Source organism: Papilio xuthus, unplaced genomic scaffold, assembly GCF_000836235.2.
Source record: "Papilio xuthus unplaced genomic scaffold, Pxut_1.1 DF824992.1, whole genome shotgun sequence".
Taxonomy (NCBI): Eukaryota; Metazoa; Arthropoda; class Insecta; order Lepidoptera; family Papilionidae; genus Papilio; species Papilio xuthus.
In genome coordinates this window covers 22,898-47,103 of record NW_013533657.1, presented here as the reverse complement: position 1 = coordinate 47,103, position 24,206 = coordinate 22,898, and the positions used below count along the sequence as shown (strand labels likewise).

The 24,206-nt window shown below is 46.2% G+C and overlaps 6 protein-coding genes across 6 annotated transcripts; 2 read left to right on the top strand and 4 right to left on the bottom strand.

Moving 5' to 3' along the window:
* Window positions 1-843: 843 nt before the first annotated feature.
* LOC106126716 (membrane-bound alkaline phosphatase-like) lies at window positions 844-4,311 on the bottom strand. Its single transcript, XM_013324516.1, has 6 exons — window positions 4,105-4,311; window positions 3,441-3,760; window positions 2,943-3,132; window positions 2,444-2,640; window positions 1,274-1,925; window positions 844-1,079 (listed from the first exon to the last, which is right to left on the bottom strand). The coding sequence occupies exons 1-6, from the start codon at window positions 4,169-4,171 to the stop codon at window positions 892-894; spliced, it is 1,614 nt and encodes a 537-aa protein (XP_013179970.1). The 5' UTR covers window positions 4,172-4,311; the 3' UTR covers window positions 844-891.
* Window positions 4,312-4,688: 377 nt separating this feature from the next.
* Window positions 4,689-6,908, top strand: LOC106126714 (membrane-bound alkaline phosphatase-like). Its single transcript, XM_013324514.1, has 5 exons — window positions 4,689-5,218; window positions 5,299-5,491; window positions 5,596-5,768; window positions 5,878-6,529; window positions 6,611-6,908. The coding sequence occupies exons 1-5, from the start codon at window positions 4,850-4,852 to the stop codon at window positions 6,868-6,870; spliced, it is 1,647 nt and encodes a 548-aa protein (XP_013179968.1). The 5' UTR covers window positions 4,689-4,849; the 3' UTR covers window positions 6,871-6,908.
* Window positions 6,909-8,449: 1,541 nt separating this feature from the next.
* On the top strand, window positions 8,450-12,144 carry LOC106126715 (membrane-bound alkaline phosphatase-like). Its single transcript, XM_013324515.1, has 5 exons — window positions 8,450-8,830; window positions 9,694-9,886; window positions 10,578-10,750; window positions 11,090-11,741; window positions 11,818-12,144. The coding sequence occupies exons 1-5, from the start codon at window positions 8,465-8,467 to the stop codon at window positions 12,072-12,074; spliced, it is 1,641 nt and encodes a 546-aa protein (XP_013179969.1). The 5' UTR covers window positions 8,450-8,464; the 3' UTR covers window positions 12,075-12,144.
* A 603-nt stretch (window positions 12,145-12,747) lies between these two features.
* Window positions 12,748-15,532, bottom strand: LOC106126713 (membrane-bound alkaline phosphatase-like). The gene is made up of 5 exons (XM_013324513.1): window positions 14,851-15,532; window positions 14,585-14,777; window positions 14,187-14,359; window positions 13,253-13,904; window positions 12,748-13,160 (listed from the first exon to the last, which is right to left on the bottom strand). The coding sequence occupies exons 1-5, from the start codon at window positions 15,217-15,219 to the stop codon at window positions 12,883-12,885; spliced, it is 1,665 nt and encodes a 554-aa protein (XP_013179967.1). The 5' UTR covers window positions 15,220-15,532; the 3' UTR covers window positions 12,748-12,882.
* A 1,111-nt stretch (window positions 15,533-16,643) lies between these two features.
* LOC106126644 (uncharacterized) lies at window positions 16,644-18,290 on the bottom strand. Its single transcript, XM_013324391.1, has 5 exons — window positions 18,169-18,290; window positions 17,906-18,046; window positions 17,483-17,583; window positions 17,000-17,123; window positions 16,644-16,868 (listed from the first exon to the last, which is right to left on the bottom strand). The coding sequence occupies exons 1-5, from the start codon at window positions 18,224-18,226 to the stop codon at window positions 16,846-16,848; spliced, it is 447 nt and encodes a 148-aa protein (XP_013179845.1). The 5' UTR covers window positions 18,227-18,290; the 3' UTR covers window positions 16,644-16,845.
* Window positions 18,291-19,236: 946 nt separating this feature from the next.
* LOC106126502 (platelet-activating factor acetylhydrolase IB subunit alpha-like) lies at window positions 19,237-21,191 on the bottom strand. The gene is made up of 6 exons (XM_013324211.1): window positions 21,134-21,191; window positions 20,881-21,081; window positions 20,668-20,777; window positions 20,246-20,418; window positions 19,599-19,776; window positions 19,237-19,425 (listed from the first exon to the last, which is right to left on the bottom strand). Exons 1-6 carry the CDS (start codon window positions 21,189-21,191, stop codon window positions 19,237-19,239), a joined length of 909 nt encoding a protein of 302 aa, XP_013179665.1.
* Window positions 21,192-24,206: the final 3,015 nt, after the last annotated feature.

Genomic DNA, 24,206 nt, shown 5'->3' with positions numbered 1-24,206 from the left:
TGAATATTATAAGCGCCTATATTAAAGCCTACGGGACTACAAAGGTTCGACGTAGGTACTACCTACAACTCTATGGGTACAAGTGTTGTAGGCGCCGCGAGCGCGGCTGAGGCCAGGGGGCCATATTTTCGCGAGGCACCTGGCCGGCAGATGCAAGCGGCGTCGGTGTGACCACACGAGCACGAGCCCTCACGTACCGCATACATCCGGCTTCGGCTGTAAGACTTATCGTCTTAAATCCTTTCAATAATGCGACCGCCGATTACAGCCTTATCTCCGTATTAATAGTTAATTAATATCATGCTAACAACTATTGAATCGATATAAGATCGTATCGACGTAAGTATTATTGGCACCGGCGATCAGATAAACGATACTTAATCAATGTTCGAGCCCGGGATCGCATCGATAAGCCAGAAGCGCCATGACGTCGTGTGACGTCGTGACGTGCTCGCCTGATGTCGCCTTATCGGCTGAAATTATTTTATTTGCCTACAGCGATGTAGATCCCGAACATAGGTCGCTCGTGTGCGTGCCCTTGGCATTGCGTTCCGGTCCCTCGCCGCGCTACAGCCCGCTACCATATTAACTTACGAAATGAAGTTAAAGTTATAAGATAGCGTTTCCTAAAAGCAAAGTTTTTCGGGTTACAACTAAAAAATCTAAAGCCTCACAGCAAATCAGCAGATTGCAGTGAATCGGGCTGTCTTATTTTTTGGTTAAAGGAAGTTGTCGGGATGGTCGGAGTCGTCCTAGACTAATGCCAACGTGTGTAGTTCGGTTCACCACCGTTCGGCGATGCTCGCACAGTGGAAACCTACTACAAGAAATAATACATTTGAACGTTAACGTAAGGTTTATTGCAAATAGTGCTTCGGATCGCGGTGAGGTTCAGTCGCAGGCGTGCAGGCCGGGGCCGATGCAGGCGGCGTAGGCCATCAGGTGCGGCAGCTGGCTCTGTTCATACAGCCCCGCGAACATGGCGTGCTGCGGCCCGCGCGCGAACACCGCCACGTCCTCGCCTCCATGCGTCTCCGACGCGAGCGGTACGCCGGCCGGCGCCACAAATTCCGCCGAGTCTGTTCCACACACCAAACGACATAATTTAAACCTATATATCGATTGCTTGGATTTCACTCACTGCAACAAGTTTCTTGTTCATTTCACACTATTTTAGCAAAGTCAGGTGGTCGATTGCTTGTTTGATCACCTTCCTTTATGAAAAAAATATCTTTACGAATAAATATGCATACGTGTTCATTCTAGTACTCACGATAGTCATCCTGCGTAACGTCCTTGCGGCCGCCGTCGTCTACCGGCGCGCGGTAGCCGGGGCCATTGGCATACGACAGCGTCATGTAAGGCAAACCGTCGTCGCCCAGATCATCCGAGAGCCCGAGCACATCGCCGCCACGGCGCGTGTACCCGTTGTATGTCATGACGTGTGCGTGATCCGCCGTCACAACGAGCAGCGAGTCCTCCTCGGGCAGCAGTTCGGCGGCGCGCGCCACAGCCGCGCTCAGCTGCAGCGTCTCGTCCAACGCCAGCTGCACCAAGTTGTCGTGGTGCGCGTGGTCAATGCGCCCGCCCTCCACGAAGAGGAAAAATCCTTTCTCGTTTCTACTGAGAGATTTGATGGCGACCTCCGTGAGCTCGGCGAGCGTGGGTTCCGTGGTCTTGTTGGCGAGCATGTTGTACTGCATGTGGCTGCTCTCGAACAGGCCGAGCAGGTAGTCGGGAGGCGCGGCGGCGGCCTCCATCAGCTGCGAGCGCTGCCACACGTAGCGGTGGCTTACGTTGCGAGACACCTTGTCCTGTCGCCACTGCTCTATCAGGTCCTCGCCATCGAGCCGCCGCCCGGGGGCACCCTCCTCGTCGGTGAACGTGGCGGGCAGGAACTCCCGCCTCCCTCCGCCCAGAATAACCTATAAAATAATAACTTTTTCATTTAATAATATCATCTTCCCAAGTCATCTCGCAACGTTCAACACTCAAACAACTTTCGGAAATATCGAACTGCTCTCAGATTTTTTCGTCCAAGTTGTTCGTAAAAATAAAGGTGCAATTTGATTATATTAAAAGTGCAAGTTCCACCAGTTGAATAAATGAATAACAAATTTATTTTTAGACAATACTAAGCGATAAATTGATTGTGTGATTAAAACTGATTTATTTATTTAATAAATATTCGTAATAATAACGCTATGGCCGAGCCACGCACAAGACATGGCTCATCCACCAATGGGCCGGCTGACAGGAGAAGTGCGACCTCACCAACGACTGCTAGCACAATGATGTCGGCTGCACTCGTTAATCTCGCGAGGCACTTTACATCAAATACCTTTACTTTCCTCTCTTCATATTTTTTTAAGCCGACTGGACTGGCGTCTACATCTCATGTGCCTGTGCGGATGTCCTTGTCTAATAAAAATGTATGAATTGCCTTGAAACGGTTGCCAGGGTAGGAGTGCACGAGCTGGTGCGCGATGTCCCGCTGCAAATCGCCACCTCTCGCGCCGCGCGTGCTCGCCCTCTCGCAGTCGGCGCTCACGTCGGCGTCGCTCTCCCAGTCGCGGTCGGCGCTGTGGGCGTACGCGCCCGCCGGCGACGCGTGCGTCACCCTCGTCGTCGTAACTATGCCTATATACAATTATGTAGACTTAGGGAACTTTAGAATTTTAATGTATTTCGACAGTAAAAAAATTAGTAAAAGCTGAAACGAGAAGGCGCCATCGCTTCAACCGCCTTTTGATATCGGTCTCGACTTCAATATTTATATAATAGAGACCACTAACTTGGAAAAGGCTTATTAATAAAAACCATTGTTTAGACTTCTAAAAATATGACCCCATACATAGATGTTGTTCATAAAGAACCCCTGGAATTCTCATTCTTTATTAATAATAAGTAGAATTAAATGAATAAATTTGTGGAGAAAGTACCGGCGTCCCTGCCGTCGCTGAGTGCCCAGGCGGCGATGGAGCTCAAGCGGTGCGCAGGCGGGGCGACGTCGCACACTCCGCGCGGTGCAGCGCCCGTCAGACCCAGCGTGCCCAGGTTGGCCTTGACGCCGCACAGGTACGCCGTCGCCGAGCACGCGGAATCCGCCACTTGCGCGTCCACGCAGTACGTCTGCACAACACCGACACAACTTCTTCATACAATATATCTATATACCGCGTACTTCCATTCCATAAAATTTGTAAAATATTATAAAATAGTAAAATTTAATAATTTGACAATAATTGTAACTACGTTCTTAGTACATCAAGTTTTTCTATAAAAAGGTACCTACGTTTTGGCTTATAATTTCGCAGTTCAAAGGTTACAAATATAAATATAATAATCACAAATAGCTTATTAGGTATATTTATTGGCTTGTTTATTATTGAATTTCTACTGATTTATCATCTGATAAAGTGAAGATCAATCTTACTTACCTTAGCGAGACCTACGGTGGGAAATTGTTCAAAAGAGAGCTGGGACTCCTCTCCTGTGCGCCCTTCACGCTGGCCGAGCAGTGTGCGCGCCGCCGCTAGCGTCGCCAACGACATGCCATCGCCGAGGAACATGACGACGTTGCGCGCCCGCCCGCTGCCCGCCCCGCCTGCACCGGCCAGCCGCGCTCGGCGCACCCGAAGCCCCTCCTGCGCCTCCGACGTCCAGTACTGCGCCGTGCGCTCCGGCCCCTCGGCCGCGGCCCGTGGACCCTTCTCCTCAAGTCGCTTGTTCTTTCCAACATTATGATATTCGTCGGACCCTGCAACCCGAAATCAAAGCAAATGTTAATTCTTATTCAGTTTAGACTGATGGATGGATGAATATTTGATAGAAGGTAACTCCAGAACTGCTAAAGTGACCTTGCTTTGGCATAGATGTGTTCTACATCTATGCCAAAGCGAGACATAGGATATAGAATCCGGAAGAATACACACGCGCACACACGCTAGTAATTAAGTTTTTTGTAATTTCTCATAAAGCGAGTGGCGGGCGGCGGAGTTGTTTCAAAGCTAGTGGTATTATTTATACATGTTCGCGTTTGTTACATATTATGTATCAAGTAATGGTTTTAAATATAATATAAAATGAACAGCCTTAATTTACCTGAACTAGGGCATATTGTAACCACACACAAAATTATACAAAATGAATAAAACCTAAACCGCAACATGGCTCGAACCACTCAGATGTAACGCCTGCCTAAGTGTGGTCGCGATGTCTCAGTACGCGGAACTGCGCAGCATCCCGCCCTCGCCCTCGCCCTCGCCCTTGCCTGTCTCCTATCACCTGTCACCTGTCACCTGTCATTTGTCGCTCTGATAATATCTCGATGAAATGATAAATAGATAAAGGAAGTTGTCATAATAGGAAAACTATCGATTTCCAATCACGATTGTGACTTGTGTACAACTATTTAATATTGTACATTCTCTATTCTTCATTCTGTATATTCAAGTGACGCAACGCTTGTCGAAATTATAAACAAAAACAATACACAACCTTTAAAGTTATATTGTTGTTTTTTAATGCTTTTTCTAACATTAAATTATTTACATACTACTGGAATAAAACAACCACGTTAAATGGCTGCTGCTGTCAAGTTAAAAATACAATAAACCGCACAATAATATTTCATCAATCTTAGAACACGTGATGCCATATCTTCATATTGACTTGAGATTCATATGGAACACGGATCTATCATGCGTGTACATCGCGACTGTAATAAAATGGTTATTTATTTTTTGTTGATAAAGTCCATCGCAGTTTCCATACGATTAGATATCATTTATATGTCATAATAAGTGACTTCAAAAGGAGTCGACATTGTAATACAACGTGGTTTACCATGTGGCACTCGACTACAGTACTGTGGTACATCGTCTGCCTGATAGCTATAGGCAATGGCGACAGATATCATCCCGAGAGACCTTCATGGCGAGCCGCAGCGGCGCGGCAAGTGGCGGCGCCCGACGCGGCTGAGTACACCGCGCAGCACTGGACAGAGGAAGCACAGGCGGGCATCCGTGCCCGCCAGCGTGGCGCGCGCGCCTCCACCGCAGAACACACCGCGCGTAACATCGTCATGTTCCTCGGCGACGGCATGTCCATCACTACGCTGGCGGCGGCGCGCACGCTGCTCGGACAGCGCCAGGGCCGCACCGGGGAAGAGTCTCAACTCGCATTTGAAACTTTTCCTACTGTGGGATTAACGAAGGTTTTAACTGTCGAGGTTTTTGAAATAGTTTTTTGCTTTGTTGGAATGTGATTATGCCTATAGTGTGGATTTGATTCTAGACCTACTGTATAAATGGACAAATAGCTGATTCGTCCTGCACGGCCACTGCTTACTTGTGCGGCGTTAAAGCCAACCGGGGCACCATAGGCTTGTCTGGGGCTGTGCCGCGCTACGATTGCGCAGCTTCGCTGCAAGAAGCAGCGCGCCTCAACTCTATAGCGGCATGGGCTCTCGATGACGGACGAGATGCCGGTATTTATGAAGAGATTAAATTGAACATTTCCAGAATCTGTGAACATTAATCGGTAAGAATAAAACAATAGCTATCCTTAAAGACACTATTTTAATATTCACAGGTGTAGTGACGACGACGCGAGTTACTCACGCCTCGCCCGCTGGAGCATTCGCCAAAGTTGCAAACCGTCATTGGGAAAATGATGCTGAAATTCTTAAAGACAATCAGGATCCGAACTTGTGTCCTGACATTGCACAACAGCTGGTGAATTCATATCCTGGAAATCTTTTTAAAGTAAGATTTGTGTTATTGCGGACATGTGGACTTTTCTCCTGAATAACTCTCTTCAGTATTTAGTATTTACTTTAGAAAAATGATGCACAGTGCCCCTTAAACTTTACAGGTAATTTTGGGTGGAGGAAGACGAGAATTTTTGCCCACTTCTAGTGTTGATGAGGAAGGTACTGTAGGGAGAAGAACGGACGGCCGTAATTTGATTGAAGAATGGCAAGCGGATAAGAGGGCGAGAAATGTATCCTACGGTTACGTATGGAACCGCAATCAACTAATGAATGTTGCAGAATCTTTGCCAGAGTATCTCTTAGGATTGTTCGAAGGTGATCACCTGCAGTACCATCTAGAAGCCGATTCTGCAACAGAGCCGACACTCGCTGAACTCACAGAAGTTGCGATTCGCTCGTTGAGTCGTAATGGAAAAGGGTTTTTCCTGTTCGTGGAAGGTGGGCGAATCGACCACGCCCACCATGATAACCTGGTAGAGCTGGCGCTGGACGAGACGTTGGAGATGAGCGCGGCTGTGGCGCGTGCCGCCGAGCTGCTCTCTGAGGACGACTCCCTGATCGTCGTGACGGCAGACCATGCTCACGTCATGACACTCAACGGGTACTCGCCGCGCGGCACCGACATCCTCGGGCCCTCTAACGACCGCGACGAGGCGGGCGTGCCCTACATGACGCTCTCCTATAGCAACGGGCCTGGCTTCAGGCCGCACGTCAACGGCACGCGAGTCGACGTTACCACTGAGACTAATTACAGTAAGAAGCTGCAGCTCACACATATTTAATAACCGTTACACGGTTAACTATGTCGGAATTTCCAATAATGCTAATTTCCAGGGCGAGTCGATTGGATGAGCCACGTAGACGTACCGCTCGAGTCGGAGACGCACGGCGGCGAGGACGTGGCGGTGTTTGCGCGCGGGCCGCAGCACGCCATGTTCGCAGGGCTGTATGAGCAGAGCCAGCTACCGCACCTGATGGCCTACGCCGCCTGCATCGGCCCCGGCCTGCACGCTTGCAGCGCTGCCGCCACGCATCTCTTGGCTCCGGCGGTTCTAACAGCAATAGCTTTTTTATTTTTATCGAAATTGATGTAAAATTTAAGTTAAAGAATTAAAAAAGTTTCGAATTTTTATAACATTCTCTTCAGAATACCTCGTTTAAGATAGTTATTTTTAATTATTATAACAGTTATTAATTGCTTTACAAAAACTTTGTATGCATAGGATGGGATTTTTTTTAATTTCATGTATTGACCTGTTTAACATATTGTAATGAGTTCTCATGCAAAGTATTAGCTTTACAAGTCATGAAATATGAAACAAGTTGCGGCGCTCAAGTTGCGGCTGGTCACAGAGGATCAGATACATGTGCATACAAATACCTACTTGTACATATTACATTACGGGCTCCGATAATGACCTGCTGACCGTACTCAAAGGACCAATGAGAAGACTGCATTCTTTGTTATGGGACTGACATGTTCAAAAGAACGAAAGTCTTTAAAACAATAAAGAGAAAGAGAAAAATACTGCATTCTAAAATAAATATGCCATTAGTTAAATATTTGTTTTATAATATCATAGAGGGGAAAGATTTTTACCTGCTACCTACTGACAACTGACAAAGATGATAATGTTTTCCCCGCGCATATATCTTATTGTGTATGTAAAGCCTAAACCACCGAATCGATTTCGAGGAGTAACGTTTGAAAGTTATCCACTTCAATCCTCACTCCGTATGATCATTTTTTCTTTACTACATCTTTTTAACGGTGTTTATTATAGTTTCTTTGAATTAAATTAAAAATTTAAATCTTTTTTTCAAACGCAGACAAAAGATAGCGCTATTTCAACTATCAGCTTCGATTAATCGAGTATTTTGTTTTTTTTTAATTAATTTGCTGTAACGAATAAAGTAAAAAAACTACAGAACCAATTTTAAAAATTATTTTGTCATTATAAAGCTCCACTGACACGGAATAACATCAATAAACAGCCTTTTTTGATTCCCTTAAATTTGCCTTTTTTTCTTATCTAGACTTAACCGTTATATAAAAATAATATTTGATAGAAATGCCATCTCGAGAGCCACAAAAAAGTCAGTGATGGCATATCTTACTATTTTATATTGTTTTCGCACAAAAACCACTTTTGCTTCAGAAAATGCGACAAAATTACACGTTTAAGCTTTATTCAATTTTAAACAAATGTTTATAAGTAGAATATAATGTAAATATCAGTAGAATTTTGTAGAATATGTTAATTACAATTGCTTTTTACAGAATTTATTTATATCTGACAAATAGTTTGCAAGGCGAGCGCAGCCTGGGCACAAGGATTTTACCACTTAATGAACGGGACATCGACCGGAAGGGTTTTTTAAAAGGAATTTTAAGACATTGTCCCTTTTAACCCAATATTGAATGCAGGCGGCAAAGACTGTCACCAGACCTTACTTGATCTCTTCCACCGTGACAAGAACCGCGTCACATTTCGAATCGCATTAAACACGCGTCGTCGACTTTCTGATTATAAACGTATTCATATGTACATACATTGTAAAATTAAATATTTGACATTTTAATAAAATTAAAGGTATATATTGTTTGATTAGATTAGATAATAGCTATGGTAATAAGAGTTACTAAAGTTAATCATCGTCAGTCAGTGGGGTTGGAAAGCCTTTACAATGCGGTCGCACCTGCACTTTCGGTCCGTGCTAGTCTTGACGGCGTTAGCGGCGGCCGCGGCAGACGACCGCTACCACCCCGAGCGCGCGGCGCCTGTTCCCTCTGTGCGACCATTGCCCGACCGTGCCGAGCTGACGGCACAGCACTGGGTGCAGGAGGCGCAGGCGGGTATTCTTGCACGTCAGCGTGGTGCGCGCGCCTCCGCCGTAGAACACACCGCGCGCAACGTCGTCATGTTCCTCGGCGACGGCATGTCCGTCACTACGCTGGCGGCGGCGCGCACGCTGCTCGGTCAGCGCCAGGGCCGCACCGGGGAGGAGTCTCAACTTGCATTTGAAACTTTTCCTACCGTTGGCTTGACCAAGGTTAATTTTATATATGTATAGTAAAACGCAAGCTGTTGCTTGGGCATAAATGCAATGATGGGTTTTGCGCGATTTGGTCTTTAATTTTTTTGCAAGTTTCTTTTTGTAGTTCTAATATTATAGACAGCAAGAAACAAAATGTCGTAATTATGAAACATAATACATGTAATTTTATAATGACCTCAAATAATATAAATGAAGCTTTAGTCTAGTTTGTTATTCTTAGTAAATAAAACTAGAAAGCTTTGATGTTATACAAAAATGTGACTTCTATCATCATGGTGATGGTTTTGCTTTGATTGCTCATACTTAAGACGATGTCAAACTTTCATTAGTTTTCACATGGTTGACGAAAATTTACTTTTGCATACTTATTAGGTATAATGATGACTTTCTTTTTATGTCATAAGGTGGCAAACGAGCGAGCGGCCACCTCAAATCGCTGAAATAGCGAAGTGATCGTTGCCCATAGACATACGCAATTGCATATGCGTTGCCTACCTTTAATCGACGGAGGAGAGGATGCACAGAAAGAAAATATCTTCCCTCTCCATGCATCCTCTCATCCGAAGAGTCTACTTCCACTTCCCATCGTTTCCTTATAAGAAAAAGGGTGGGAAGGGAAAGAGGACTAAATAAGACCTCCGGTACGCACACTCATCAGACGAAACGCGGAATTGTTTCCACTTCACGCCTGTCTTCTGTGTGGTAGTGGTATTTCAGAGAGCGAGCCAGGCCGCTGTTACTGTTTGTGCCAGGAAGATGTTATAGCGGGCTCTACCACTGTTAAAACTGACTTTGATAATTCCAGCAGAGAATGGTATTTACAAAGCGATATCTCAGTTTATAGTTATTATCCATAGACATACTGCGTGAACTCCCAAATCGCGGACTCTGCGTGCACTGCGACGGCGTACCTGTGCGGCGTGAAGAACAACAACGGCATGCTGGGCCTGACGGCGGCCGTGCCGAGACGGGACTGCGCCGCCGCCACTGAGCCCGCAACGCACCTCGAATCCATCGCCGCCTGGGCGCTTGCCGCCGGCCGCGACGCTGGTACCCCATCGCTGACTTTATTTTTCCTGCCGTTAACTAGCAGCACCCTACTATGGCTTCTCCTAAAGAGTCGTGTTCTTAAACACCCTATATTTTTAGTTAGGTATAAGAATCTAAGCAAATTGGAATTCGATTAGCTTATCACAATTTTAGCGAATCAATAAAAACTCTTAATAAAGAAACAGACAGTTACCAGCGATTTCAATTACCGCTACAGTTGTACGTCACAGCACATCAAATAGTGACGATGCTTAAGATTTTAATAATTGCTAACAACAGCTGTTACACGAATGGGCTTGACCGGCGAAATACCAGGATCACATAGAAGATATAAAATGGAAGTAATACCTCGTTACCTCTGAGGAGTACGCATGTCGGTACTGTCATGTACGCGTAATTCATTCCATAAGGATAAGGATAAGATGCGAAGGGGAATTGGATTCGGTAATGTCGGGACCTACATACTTTTTGCTACAGTAGGCAGGGGATCGACAATTGTTGATAATGTGCATGGGCAGCGGGCATTTGGCTTTTTTAACTATATCAAGAGGCCGCTTGCTCTTTTGTCACAACATACTAAAAAAAATATAAAATGAACACAATGGTGAAAGAAGTTTAGATTCTGAGTTGTACATCGCGTCCCATTCGTACTGATAAAGATTGAGTTTTAATATTAAAATGAATTCGGTAGGTATTGTGACGACGACGCGAGTGACGCACGCCTCGCCGGCCGGAGTGTATGCGCGCGCGGCCAACCGCAACTGGGAGAGCGACGCCAACGTGCGCCAGGACGGCCAGGATCCCGCGCTGTGCCGGGACATCGCCCATCAACTCGTACATTCATTTCCTGGTAATCAGCTAAAGGTAAACACTTACATTTTCACATGTGCGCTGTCCCCCTACTCCGACCGGATCTTATAATAATTAGAATTTTATTGTAAAAGAATGCGTATCAATTCAATTTTGTCCATTTTTTGCTGAAACTAAAAACCAATTTCGGAACGTAAAATAGACGTTCCATTCGTATTCTTGTCCAGAGTGCTATAGATATAGTCAGTGAAGTTGCTTTCACAAATTGTATACATATACGAGTACATAAACAAAAATTTAAAGCTATCAAGGAATCAGTACTTAGGTATCAATCCTTTCAATTTTTAATTTAATCCAATAGAGTTTTAAATCATGTATAATAATAATGTACAGGTCGTTTTGGGTGGTGGACGAAGAGAATTTTTACCTACATCGAGTGTTGACGAGGAGGGTACACGTGGCCGCCGTACCGACGACAGAAATTTGATAGAAGAGTGGCAGCGAGAAAAAATGGGGCGCAACGTCACCTACCAGTACGTGTGGAATCGAGAGCAGTTATTGAGCGCAGCCGAGGACCTGCCCGACTACCTTCTGGGGCTATTCGAAGGAAGTCACATGCAGTATAACTTGGAGGCCGACAACCGCACCGAACCCACTCTCGCTGAATTAACTGAAATTGCGATTCGCTCCTTGAGTCGTAATGAAAAAGGTTTTTTCCTGTTCGTGGAAGGTGGGCGAATTGACCACGCCCACCATGATAACCTGGTGGAGCTGGCGCTGGACGAGACGTTGGAGATGAGCGCGGCTGTGGCGCGTGCCGCCGAGCTGCTCTCTGAGGACGACTCCCTGATCGTCGTGACGGCAGACCATGCTCACGTCATGACGCTCAACGGGTACTCGCCGCGCGGCACCGACATCCTGGGACCCTCTAACGACCGCGACGAGGCGGGCGTGCCCTACATGACGCTCTCCTATAGCAACGGGCCTGGCTTCAGGCCGCACGTCAACGGCACGCGAGTCGACGTTACCACTGAGACTAATTATAGTAAGTAGCTGCAGCTCACACATATAACCGTTACACGGCTAACTATGTCGGGATTTCCAATAATGCTAATTTCCAGGGCGAGTCGATTGGATGAGCCACGTGGACGTGCCACTCGCGTCGGAGACGCACGGCGGCGAGGACGTGGCGGTATTTGCGCGCGGGCCGCAGCACGCCATGTTCGCGGGGCTGTATGAGCAGAGCCAGCTGCCGCACCTGATGGCCTACGCCGCCTGCATCGGTCCTGGCCTGCACGCTTGCAGCGCTGCCGCCACGCATCTCTTGGCTCCGGCGCTACTCACAGCGATCGCTTTGCTCAATATGATAAAGCGATGAGGAAAGATTCTCAGTTAATTTGTTACAATAAAGTATATAATTTTGCAATATACACATAAAGATGTGACTACATTTTATTTAACTTTCAACCTTTCGGAAATGGAAAAAACTACAACAATTTTCACTTCCCGCTCTTGCCCTAACCAGCCATATCCACACTACCTTCTCTCATAATAAAAAGGTAAGAAGAAGATTACAAATTAAACTCGGGCTCGAAGTTGCACCCGACAAAAAGTGGAAATACTTCTACTCGAAGCCTGCGTTCTGTGTGGTCGTGGTTTTGCACCGTTCGAGTGGGCCATTATTGAATGCTGCTGCGGACTGTAGATTTGCCTTGTGCTCATCCAACTCGTGAATTTTTTCTTTAATTTTTTTTTTTTTGAAATAGCCATTTTTCTAATTAATGAACAGCATCTACGCAGTCGCATTTTGCATATTGTGGATATTGATAAAAAAAAGAAAGATTTGATTTGTTAATTTAAAAGAAAAGAAATTGTTTGTTGTGGAGATAAATGTTTTCCACAGTAACACATTATTATGGATTGATTAAAAACATTTTATTTTAAAACTACTCTTATATTTATTAACATTTTCTGAAGTAATTTCAACCATTTACTAATATTATAAATGTCAAAGTAATCGGGTAATTTTTACAATTGAGCAAAATAATAATAGGAGATGATTATGTACATATATATGAGGTTTATGTAAATTTTTTTTGTGACTTTAATATGTTTTATCGTTATGTATTGTAAGTGTTGGTAAAATATGTAGCCCAACTAAATAAAATGCTACCCAAAGACAGTATTTAAAACGAAGTCGCGGGCACAGCTAATAATTTATAAAGAAGAAGAAATGTTATGGTTAACAAAGGCATTGAAATGGAGCAAAGGGCGGCGGCGCTGCAGGCGTGCAGGCCGGGGCCGATGCAGGCGGCGTAGGCCATCAGGTGCGGCAGCTGGCTCTGCTCATACAGGCCCGCGAACATGGCGTGCTGCGGCCCGCGCGCAAACACCGCCACGTCCTCGCCGCCGTGCGTCTCCGACGCGAGCGGTACGTCCACGTGAGACCTCCAAGATAACGCTCCTAAAAACAGAAAGACGCCGCTATAATTATTAAGTTCCTATTTACTTTATCAGTCGAAATAATTCCAGACGAAAATATTCGGTGATACGTACTAAAATTGGATTCTGTCGTCACATCAGGTCTGGTGACATTATGGTGCGAGCGAAAACCGGGTCCATTGGAATACGAGAGCGTCATGTAGGGCACGCCCGCCTCGTCACGGTCGTTGGAGGGCCCGAGGATGTCGGTGCCGCGCGGCGAGTACCCGTTGAGTGTCATGACGTGAGCGTGGTCTGCCGTCACGACGATCAAGGAGTCGTCGTCGGAAAGCAGCTCGGCGGCGCGAGCCACGGCTGCGCTCATCTCTAGCGTCTCATCTAGCGCCAACTGCGGCCGATTTGCATGGTGCGCGTGGTCGATGCGCCCACCCTCCACGAACAGGAAGAACCCTTTTTCGTTGCGGCTGAGCGAACGAATTGCCACCTCGGTCAGTTCACTGAGCGTTGGCTCCGAGGCCGCATCGGCTTGCATATTGTACTGCAAATGGCTCCCCTCGAAGAGTCCTAAAAGATAGTCAGGAATGTTCCGCGCGGCGCTCGCCAGCTGGCTACGATTCCACACATATTGATACGTTACATTGCGTGATATTTTATCTATTTGCCATTCTTCAATGAGATTACGTCCATCAGTTCTACGACCGGGGGTTCCTTCTTCGTCAATACTTGAAGTAGGTATAAATTCACGTCTACCGCCGCCTAAAATTACCTAGAAAATAATGTTATTTATTAACTAGCAACCCACCAGACTTCACCAGGATAGAAAAAAAAATATACCTCCTTGTGATTTATTTCCTGCCACACACGAACTGACATATCACGAGCCGGTCTACAATTATTAAAATCAGTTTGCTGTGAAATCCCGTCTAGTAAAATATTTGTGAAATCAGTCGCGCTCGGCCTTCGCGTTGTCTACTCCGCGTTGCATCTATTGTTTGAATTATGTATAGTACAAACCTATCATTAAGAAGATGGCGAGTAAAGCAGATACCTTGAATTGATTTCCAGGATAAGAATGAACAAGTTGGTGGGCAATGTCTCTACAGATATTCGGATCCTGATTATTACTCCGTACGCTTCCATCGTTTTCCCAGTTGCGGTTCGCGGCTCGGGCGTACGTCGCCGCTGGAGACGCGTGCGTCACTCTTGTCGTCGTCACTATTCCTGCCGGCGGTCAGAGTCACGTTATCGCTGCGCTAGCGTCGTGTTTACGGTAGCGTCTGGCGTTTGCAGCACAACTACAAACTCCACTGTTGTTATCATAACTGGATGTTTACTTGTATTTCAAAAATAATTCTAAATATACGAAATATATGCTATATTCATTATTTTTTTAATGAATTCATTCGATTAGTAGAATAACTAATACAAGTTGTAATAGGAAACAACCTGCGTCTCGTCCATCGGCGAGTGCCCAGGCGGCGATAGAGTCGAGATGCGCTGAGGGCTCAGAAGCGGCGGCGCAGTCCCGCCGCGGCACGGCCGCCGTCAGACCCAATGTGCCACGGTTGGCCTTGGCGCCACATAGATACGCTGTCGCTGAGCACGCGGAGTCTGCAATTTGTGTGTCCACGCAATAAGTCTTGAAACAAAAATTATATTATAGATTGTCTTCACTCGATATATAGAATAATTTATTCATTTCGTATATTTACTTTAGTCAAGCCAACGGTAGGAAATGTTTCAAATGCGAGTTGAGACTCCTCCCCGGTGCGGCCCTGGCGCTGACCGAGCAGCGTGCGCGCCGCCGCCAGCGTAGTGACGGACATGCCGTCGCCGAGGAACATGACGACGTTACGCGCGGTGTGTTCTGCGGCGGCGTCCCGTAAGCGAGCTTTCCTCGCCCGTATCGCGGCCTGCGCCTCATCCATCCAGTAGTTCGCGGTCATCTCCGCTGGATTAGAATTAAGTGTTACTGCGGCACGAGGAGCCTCTCTGTCGGGGTGGTAAAGGTCGGCGCACGTTAGCCGCGCCCCCACCAGCGCTAGCAGCAAGCCGAAAGATGTCATCTTTCGCAACGGCATGCTGATAAACTGTCGGATGCACTGTCGGTGCAACTTCTGCCGTAACGTTAAAAGTTTCTATACTGAAAAATTACTATCTAATCTAATTGTCTTGCGATAAATTAAAAATCTAATTAATAACGCTTAATCCTATCATAAGACTTAATACCACCAATACCACTAGTATTCACGCTCATGCCGCCCGTTCTGACTGAACATGCACATATCACGTCCGCGTCCTTGCCCTCTCTGCCTTATCAATTAAATTAAAATATAGGCAGATACTTGCTCGTGATATTGTTGATATAGTAGCGACTTCTCATTACAGTTATAGGACTCACGTTGAATCATTTATTGGAGGGCATTTCTATGCAATATCATTGTGTGCGCATACACTTTACATGTAGCTTACAATAAAATGACTTCGAACAACAAACTCTGCACAGTTTGTTGTTCGAAGTCAGCGACAGACTTTGCGACAGATACTCCACAGATACAGAAAGTAGGCAGCGAATCCTTTTGCCGAAACCGTTCACTTGGAATTTGCAGGAAATATTATACAGAGAATTCGTTTTTATGAAAAACAAAATGATTGTCTACTTTTTCTATACAAACAACTTAACAAAATTAACAGTATATAGAAAATATAAAAAATTTACAAATCAATATCGAAGTAAAAAAATATTAAAAAAAAACCTAATTATTGTTTGATTGCTGTTATACTATTTTATTCGATACCAATGTATTACAGACCCAACGGTCCGAGCCTGGTACCGCTGGCGAGACGCCGTAGAGCTGGATCTGCGGGAGCTGCAAGGGATGGACTAGCAGGAGAAGGCTCAAGACTTTGGCGATTTCTTGTGTCGGAGGCCAAGACCCACCTTGTATCGATGTGCCAGCGGACTGAGTAATGTAATAAAGACAGACTTATTATGAGGGTAATCATTATACAGATACATTGGCGAAGTCTTGTACAAGAAAATAAAATCATACTTTTTTTACTGTTCCGTACCTCGAAAGGAAAAAACGGAACCCTTATAGGTTTACTTTGTTGTCCGTCTGTCTGTCTGTCTGTCTGTCAAGACAAGACGCTTTTTTTTTAAATACATGTTAATTTTGCAAAAAAACATACCTATTTATTGAACAACTCTAGCTTTTGGCATATAAGACAAAAGTATTGAAAATAATTTTTTTTTCAATGTGAACATAATATATAATGTAATATAAAAGTGAATCAATTTTTATTGTGGTGGACTGCTAGTCGGCTCGCATCAGTTCGGAGCAGGTCGGAGCAGATCGGGGCAGCTCGGGGCAGCTCGGGGCAGCTCGCGGCAGCTCGCGGCAGCTCGGGGCAGCTCGGGGCAGCTCGGGTCCGCTCGCGTCGGTCGCGGGAGGCGTGTACAGGAAGTCGCGCAGTTGCCGACGCAGCGCGAAGTTGGGCGACAGTTCCGCGCTGCGCAGTCGCCGGCCAGTCAGCGGCGACACGGCCGCTTCTGTCACACGCTGCCTTCTTGATTTGGCTCGCGAGTTTGTCCACGCAAAATTTAAACACATGTATGTACCCTATGATATGCCCGCACACATCATCTAAATTCCCGTCAAAATATTCATCAGTTGAGAACAATCAGTCCGCTTCAGGTAGATTTCTCAAGCATGCTCTGTTTGTAGTTCTGTTAATGTTTTAGGTTCTGGTTAATGTATTGTTATGTATTACTTATTAAATTAATATAATAATTATAATCCAGCGTATATGTAATATTATAATAACAACTTTATATTAAAATAAATACAAGCCACTAACCATTGACGGAGAAAAAGTCCAGTATGTTTGTACGTTCGTAAGTGAAACCGTCAGCAGCGCGCACGGGCTCGCGGAGCAGCGCGTGTGTTAGCGGACAGCGTAGAGCGTGCGGGGCGCGCGCCTCCTGCCGCCGCACCACCAGAAAACATTCACAGATTTAAACCATGTAAAGGATTAGGCTGGTTCAAAAAAACAAACATACGATAATCTTCTAATAAAGCATTCGTTGTTCACAGCCCTTGTGTCTTTCGTATTGTATATTCAGGCTCAACCACACCCTAAAGTGGTTAGGTTAGAAATAAACACACATATATAAATGAAAGAATAGGGGTTGCAGCTTGAGATGCGTGGTGTGAAGTTCGCACTGCGGCTCGCGCTGCGTGAGATGTATGACGCGAGGTACTTTGTGAGGAACTCATCGTAAGGGGCGTGGAGTGAGGTGTGTGACGTGAGGTTAGCATGGGAAGCTAGTTCTGTACTCACAAGTTCGGGAGCAGGGGGCTCACGCCGCAGCCACTCGATTTCGTCTTCGAGTCGCTTCAACAGCTGCTCATTTTCTTTCGAATTTTCCAAATCAGATCCTGCTTTAAGTTTTGTTTTTATATTATTATTTCCACGAATGTGATGCTCATCGGCAAGTAACTTTTTTTTAAATATATTATACATTTAATAAAAATATGTAATCGAATGATATATAATACATAAGGACATTTGTAAATCTTAACTAAAGTTATAAGAATAAAAATAATTGCTTGTGCAACACAATTCTAGCGGAGCTTCAGAAAATAAAATTTATTTTTTAAGAAGGTTTACATCGAGGAAACGCGTGGTAACCGGCTCAGTGGACTTCCTATTCATTGCAAATAAATAACATTATAGAATAAATATTGAATATTTTATATATACCGGGGCACAGTCGTCGTAGCAGCGCCAATAGGTCGGGCAACAAGTCCGGCAGTGGCTCCAGCATCAGCCGAGTACCGTTCAGTCCCGCCTCCACGCTCGCAACCCCACGCGCCTCCCCGCTGCCTTGTTCGCTCACGGAATCTTTGGACAACATGCATTTACTTTAAACCTATTGCCAGCAGTGTTTATCTGTCGATCGATGTGAGCCGGTGCACCACAGCTGCCTAGAGTTTATGTCAATCGCGGTCGTATCAGTTCGTCACCTGGAACACGAGTGACGTAGTCGCGCAGCCAGCGCAAGACGTCATTCGGCCCCCACATACGCGGCTCCGGTTCGTCGTCCTCGTCGGCGTCGCCGGGCGGAGACGGCACGCGCCACACTGCCAGCTCGCCCGTCAACGAGCCAACGGCCAGCAGTGACGTGCTCAGCATGGCCGCGGCCGTCGCCCCGACCGCGCCACTTGCGCCGCCCGTTGGCACGGCTACCACCAGTCGCACGTCTCCACCCGGCGCAAGGCGCCACACGCGCGCCCAGCCATCTGCGCCACAAGTGGCAAGCTGCGCGCCGCCCGCAGTCGCCCACCGCAAGCACTCCACTGACCCACCGTGCGCCTCCACGCGGTGCAAGAGCCGCACGTTGATACGTGCCAGCCCGGAACGCATCTCGAAGCCAATCTCCCAGATTTTCACCAACGTATCGCGTCCGGCGGACGCCATTAGATATTTCGAGTCATCTTTGTTTTGCATCGGAGCAAAATCTAAGCAGAGTACACCTGTGAATACATGGCAAACGTTGCCCTGACACTTGTATTAAAACATACAGCCGTCTCTACTTTTACGAATACAATGCCGGGTATGACGGCCGGACCATGCCAAAATTGTGACGCTCACGTTAATACATATTGTTGTTTATGTTTAAACATAGACAATGAACGGTATGCTAAGAAGTTCCACTGCAGTGGAGTTCTAGGAATACATTGACATTAAGTAAACAGTTCGCGCGCGCGTCTCCTGAAGGCCGGAAAGGAACGATCTGCATTGGTTCCTATAGAATCAAGAAGGTTGAATAGAGCAGTACCAAGGTCGTGCGCATCTCGCTGCGCGTACAACGTGGCGGCTGTGGGCGGCGGGCCCAACACGCGCAGCTCTCCCCCCGCGGCGCCCGCTGCACACACGCGCCCCTCGGCTGACCACGCGCAACAAGTCGCCGCTTCGGCGAATGACTCGTACTCGCTGCATTACACAATTATACCTCTGCACATACAATCTCTGTAAAAGATCATACTTTATGAAGACCTTATCTTAATGAAAGTCCAAAAACTTGACGTCTTTTACTGAATAGGTTCAGTGTGAGATTGCTGTGTGGTCCAAACGGCGAGCGCTCCGTCGTCCATCGCTAGCAGCAAGAGCGGTGGCCGGTGCGGAGAAAGCCGCGCGCCACGCACGCCACCCCCGGCGCCTGTCACTCCAGTCACGCCCCCTGCGCTCCCCGTTGACACTGACCACAGCTCGCAGCCAGACTACAGTCATGTTACTCATGGGTAATTTGATGGATCATCTTTTAGTTCATAGTTCAATTTGCTACTCTGTCAATTTACAATATGCTTCACATTGCCATTGTAAGTATTTCGTGGCAAAAAAAAAGTCGCAGGCGCACATTGTGTCCATTGATACGATGTAAGGAGAAGTATACCTGGAGGTCCCAGAGCAGTGCACGGCCGTCGAGGCCTGCGCTGAGCAGCAGTATGTCGGCGTCGCCCATGACCGTCAGGTCAGCAGCCGCGGCCGGAAATCGGTGAGCAAGTAAGGTGCGCTCGCAAGCCAGCTCGCCGCGTCTTGCGCTCCAGCGGAACACCCTTACACCGCCGTCGCTGCACACGCCTTTAAATTTGCCTTTTTTGGCTTACGTAAGGTAAACCAGTAGAGTTATGTAAAATTATGTATGAGAGAATTGAAGATCTCAAAAAATGCTGCGATAAAGTCATTATATCTCTAAGCAATCAAATATCGCACGTTATTTGTTATGCTATTGTTTCGATTTAAATAGCAATTTTTTTTTTCAAATAGATATTTTAGATATCAGGAGCATTTTAATCGAATTAAAATTGCAAACTGTTCTATTTCATTCAGACAAAGTGTTTAGAAGTTATCATATCACAACTAATTAGCACATTCGAAAACTTCGTTTCTCGTTAGGACTTGCAAGGTTACTGCTGGTACGATAGAACTATAGACGCATATGCTTTTCCACGCGGTCGAAACCAAGTCAAGATGCTAGTTCTAATTATTTAAAAAAAAAACGATAATCTGACACATTACTAGTTTAAATTCCTATCAAACCTGCATGCGGTGACGAGTAGGTCTTTGTAGGTAACAATGGAATTTATTGCGCCAACGTGTGTCTTTTCCGAGACCCACAGCCTTTTCGGAGGAGCGCCCTCCACCCCGGACCTCGCGCATTCCTCCGCACTGCAGTCTTCGGCCAGCTCCTCGTCTAGCATCGGTTCAATACCCTGAGCATCTTTCATATTTAATATCATAAGACTAAAACCAAACAGTTTGCGACTCATCGCCAGATGCTGGCGAGTATTACCCATTCCTGTATAGCTTTAAGTCCGCCCACACCTGAATTTGTGTTTACCCAGAAATATGATCTGAATCTCAAGATGCATCAGAATTGCAAACCATATGCCACAACCTTTGAATTGGATCGTACATATATTAAATTATAAAAATAATAGCAGACTTAACATCTACCATACCTTCAGATCACCGAGGCCGAAGTGTGAGAGCAGCGCGCAGGGTGGGGCCACTTCATCGTCGAGGTCGAGCGTGCCCAGCGACCAGGTGCGCACCGTGCGGTCGTTGGACCCTGTACATACATCACTATATAGTCTGTCATGTTATATCATCTGTTTGTCATCTCTTATTATATCTATCTTATGTAAGAGTTACCCGAGTTAGTCGAAAGTCACCTGTAATAAGGTACCGAAAGTCAGGCGGCACTGCGATGCACGTGAGATATCGCGAATGGGCGTGCAGAACGCGAAGGCAGGTGAGGGTCTTGCACGCCCACAGACGGGCCGTGCTGTCAAGCGAGGCGCTGACCAGAAGCCGAGTACCGCCCGCAAACGCCAGCGCCGTTACCGCGGCCGCGTGGCCGCACAGCACGCCGCCTGCGCGTATCCTCCGCCCGCCCGTCGTTACACTCGCGTGCCACAGACGAACGCGTGCGTCGTGCCCGCCCGAAGCCGCCGCATGTCCGCACGCGCTGCCCGCTGCACATAACGCGCCGAGGTCGTGCGCACCATCCTCCCAGAGCAACACCGGTGGCTCGTGTCCCGCTGCATCGCACGCGTATACATCTGAAAATCGGACGCCTAATTCTTTAGTCACGCCTTTTATTTGACAAACATTACATATTATTATGTTTTTTTTTTCTGATTTGAAATACGATATGGACTTTCGAAACAGAAGCATCGTTTATTTAATAGCTCTGCATGATAATGCTTAATATGCCAGAGTTTATTCCAAAATAAAAAGACAAAATAAAAGCCCATAAATAATAATCAGAATTTGGATTATTACCGCCGAGATCGAAGAATTTAAGGGTGCCAGTAGTACAGGCGACGAGCAGCAGACCAGCCGGGGGCAGCGCGGCTAGCGCATGCAGCGCGCTCTCGCACGGCCTCAGACGCACGAGCAGGGTGCCCCGACGCGACGCCCAAACGCACAGCGCGCCATCGTCGTGCCCTACGAGGAGCCGCGCGCCCGCCCAGCACAGCGCTCGTGCGGCAGCTGCTCCGGGAGCAGCCAGCACGCGCCACGGCCTCAGCGCCCTTGTCCAAATCCCCGCAGCACCGTCGACGCCTGCGGAGGCGAGGAGCGCGCCGCTGGACGTCCAGCGCGCTGCCGTTACACCGAAACGATGCGCGCGTGGAGCGCTAGCTGCCACAAGCCAGCCTGCGCCTTTTCGCCAGCGCCATAGCTGCAGCGCGCCCTCGCCGCCGCCCGTGGCCAAAAGCGCGCCGCTCACGTCTACACATGTGACTTCGCCACGGTGCGCGCGAAGCGAGTGCACCACATGGGGATCGAAGCTCTCTTCAAGCATCTTTCTATCTGCGGGTACGATTTAGACATATTTTGGTTTTAGAATCATCATCATCGTCATCATCAGCTCACTATAGGTCCCCACCGAGGGGCTCGGAGCCTACCCTAAGTTAAGGGTGACTAGGCCATATTGTACATATTTTATAATAGAATCTATTATTAGCAATTGAGTCTCATTATCAATTATGAATGAGTAAGTCCTCTAATATCAACATATTTGTCGGTATAAGATACAAATATTGTACGGAACAAACCGATAGAATGAAGTCATTAGGGGGCTTGAAAAGTCGAATATCAATACAATATTTGAACACATTTTTGTATCCACTTGCACAATCGATGTCGATATTTAAAATTTAACGTGTATCCTTTTTTTTTTTTTAATCTTAAATTCCACGGAGTCACGGAAAAAACATTTAGTGAAATATTTACGGAAATAGAGCCGAGCAAGACGGGTTGTGGGCAAGGACGTCTAGCGTCGATTGTCGCGGCTCGCGCCTCCTATGTGGCGGCTCTGTGCTGACGTGGCCGCCCCGTGATGCCACACGTCATAAATATAATAACTCGTCACGTTATCGGCTTCGCACTTGCGCTGTCATAACTACCATGACCAATTTTTTTTTTTTGACTCAAAATAGGACATTGGTTTGGGTTACAAATATGTAGTCAATGAAAAATAAAACTTTTTTTTTCGGGAGTATTTTTTTTTTTTTATTTGTTGTCCTTATTCGCTACACTGCATTTAACATGATTCGAAGGGCCCAGACAGCAGTCTTTGTTCAAAATAAAAGCATCGTTCTCTTCACTTAATGTTTATTATAGAATTATGATGATAACTTAACAAAACATATATACAACACACTACGACTTAACAAATATAATTAATAAGGACAACACACTATTCTCTGTTCATTGTTACTCACTCGTTTTTACACACTGAAAAAATAACAAAACACACTCGATAAAATAAAGAAATAAAATATCACGGCGCCACTGTGTGCCAGTAACTTTGTACTTTTTTTTTAGTGGCGCCCTCTGACGTAATATAATCGAATTACGCTTAGACATCCTTCTTAAGCGATTTGATACTATTGTCTGAATGCTGCCTGGGCACGGTGCTCCTAGTAACTAACTTAATACTGTAGTTAAATCTAAGCATACATATTTTCTATACCTATTCTATACTATACAACATAATTATTATAATAATAATTGCACTCTACAAGATTAACTATAATCTAAATGACATAAGTGAAAGTGATATTGTGTTAAATTAAATTACATTGAATTAAAACATTCATTCGTGAATAATAGCGTACGGATGTAGAAGACACCTAACGCCCTCTTTCTTCTAAGTTGCAGTACATTCGCGCGATTTGCCAACTTCACTAATTGAGAAGAAACGACATTAATTATTGATGAACGCATTTATTGTCTATAAAGATGACAAACAAATGAATTTAGGCGATTTGTTGCTCGATTGCCCCCCCCTACTAAATAAAAAAAAAAAAAACAATATGAAGGCAATTAAACGTATTTATTTATTTACTTATTTCGACTATACCACAAAAATTAGCAAGAGAATGTTCGTACTGACATGTTGGATTCATATCGACCACTCACATAACCATCTGTTGGAGAGTGCCGTCAGCGGGTTTTTTTTTTTTTTTTTTTTTTTTTTTTAAGCGTATTTGTTGGCGTTTTGTCTATGAGGAGGAAGTGGTCGCACTCCTGGACGAATGCCTGGTTCAGGGCCGCTTTCCCCTGCATTGGAAGGAGGGTACGCTGGTCCTATTGAGGAAGGAGGGCCGCCCGCCGGAATCACCTGAGGGGTACAGGCCGATCATCCTATTGGACGAAGCGGCCAAGATTTTTGAAAAGGTGATCGTCAACCGGATGCAGAGGCATTTGGCGACAGTGGGCCCAGACCTGAATGCCAACCAGTATGGCTTCAGGAGCGGTCGGTCGACCATACATGCCCTGAAGAGGGTCAAGGGGATAACTGATGCTGCCGTCGCCCAGGGTGAGGTGGTATTCGCGGTGTCCTTGGACATCGCGAACGCGTTCAACACCTTGCCCTGGAGCGTAATTTTAGAGGCGCTTCGGTATCACCGGATGCCGGGATACCTCTGTAGGGTACTGGCCGATTACCTCCGTGACAGGCGAATCTCATACCAGAGCCGAGACGGGT

What these genes read in the sequence shown, in the direction of transcription:
- LOC106126716 (XM_013324516.1), bottom strand. Translation starts at nt 4,171, where the DNA reads ATGTTGCGGTTTAGGTTTTATTCATTTTGTATAATTTTGTGTGTGGTT. An exon ending in CCACCGTAGGTCTCGCTAAG is followed by an intron (nt 3,133 to 3,440) that starts GTAAGTAAGATT and finishes GGTGTTGTGCAG; the next exon opens with ACGTACTGCGTGGACGCGCA. An exon ending in CGTTACGCAGGATGACTATC is followed by an intron (nt 1,080 to 1,273) that starts GTGAGTACTAGA and finishes TGTGTGGAACAG; the next exon opens with ACTCGGCGGAATTTGTGGCG.
- LOC106126714 (XM_013324514.1), top strand. Translation starts at nt 4,850, where the DNA reads ATGTGGCACTCGACTACAGTACTGTGGTACATCGTCTGCCTGATAGCT. An exon ending in CTACTGTGGGATTAACGAAG is followed by an intron (nt 5,219 to 5,298) that starts GTTTTAACTGTC and finishes ATTTGATTCTAG; the next exon opens with ACCTACTGTATAAATGGACA. An exon ending in TACCACTGAGACTAATTACA is followed by an intron (nt 6,530 to 6,610) that starts GTAAGAAGCTGC and finishes GCTAATTTCCAG; the next exon opens with GGCGAGTCGATTGGATGAGC.
- LOC106126715 (XM_013324515.1), top strand. Translation starts at nt 8,465, where the DNA reads ATGCGGTCGCACCTGCACTTTCGGTCCGTGCTAGTCTTGACGGCGTTA. An exon ending in CTACCGTTGGCTTGACCAAG is followed by an intron (nt 8,831 to 9,693) that starts GTTAATTTTATA and finishes TATTATCCATAG; the next exon opens with ACATACTGCGTGAACTCCCA. An exon ending in TTCCTGGTAATCAGCTAAAG is followed by an intron (nt 10,751 to 11,089) that starts GTAAACACTTAC and finishes AATAATGTACAG; the next exon opens with GTCGTTTTGGGTGGTGGACG.
- LOC106126713 (XM_013324513.1), bottom strand. Translation starts at nt 15,219, where the DNA reads ATGCCGTTGCGAAAGATGACATCTTTCGGCTTGCTGCTAGCGCTGGTG. An exon ending in ATCCTGGAAATCAATTCAAG is followed by an intron (nt 13,905 to 14,186) that starts GTATCTGCTTTA and finishes ATTATTTTCTAG; the next exon opens with GTAATTTTAGGCGGCGGTAG. An exon ending in GACGACAGAATCCAATTTTA is followed by an intron (nt 13,161 to 13,252) that starts GTACGTATCACC and finishes TTCTGTTTTTAG; the next exon opens with GAGCGTTATCTTGGAGGTCT.
- LOC106126644 (XM_013324391.1), bottom strand. Translation starts at nt 18,226, where the DNA reads ATGTGGGGGCCGAATGACGTCTTGCGCTGGCTGCGCGACTACGTCACT. An exon ending in CTACGTCACTCGTGTTCCAG is followed by an intron (nt 18,047 to 18,168) that starts GTGACGAACTGA and finishes TGTTGTCCAAAG; the next exon opens with ATTCCGTGAGCGAACAAGGC. An exon ending in GGACTTTTTCTCCGTCAATG is followed by an intron (nt 16,869 to 16,999) that starts GTTAGTGGCTTG and finishes AAACATTAACAG; the next exon opens with AACTACAAACAGAGCATGCT.
- LOC106126502 (XM_013324211.1), bottom strand. Translation starts at nt 21,191, where the DNA reads ATGTGCAGCGGGCAGCGCGTGCGGACATGCGGCGGCTTCGGGCGGGCA. An exon ending in CTACTCGTCACCGCATGCAG is followed by an intron (nt 19,777 to 20,245) that starts GTTTGATAGGAA and finishes AGGCGTGTGCAG; the next exon opens with CGACGGCGGTGTAAGGGTGT. An exon ending in CACTGCTCTGGGACCTCCAG is followed by an intron (nt 19,426 to 19,598) that starts GTATACTTCTCC and finishes ACATGACTGTAG; the next exon opens with TCTGGCTGCGAGCTGTGGTC.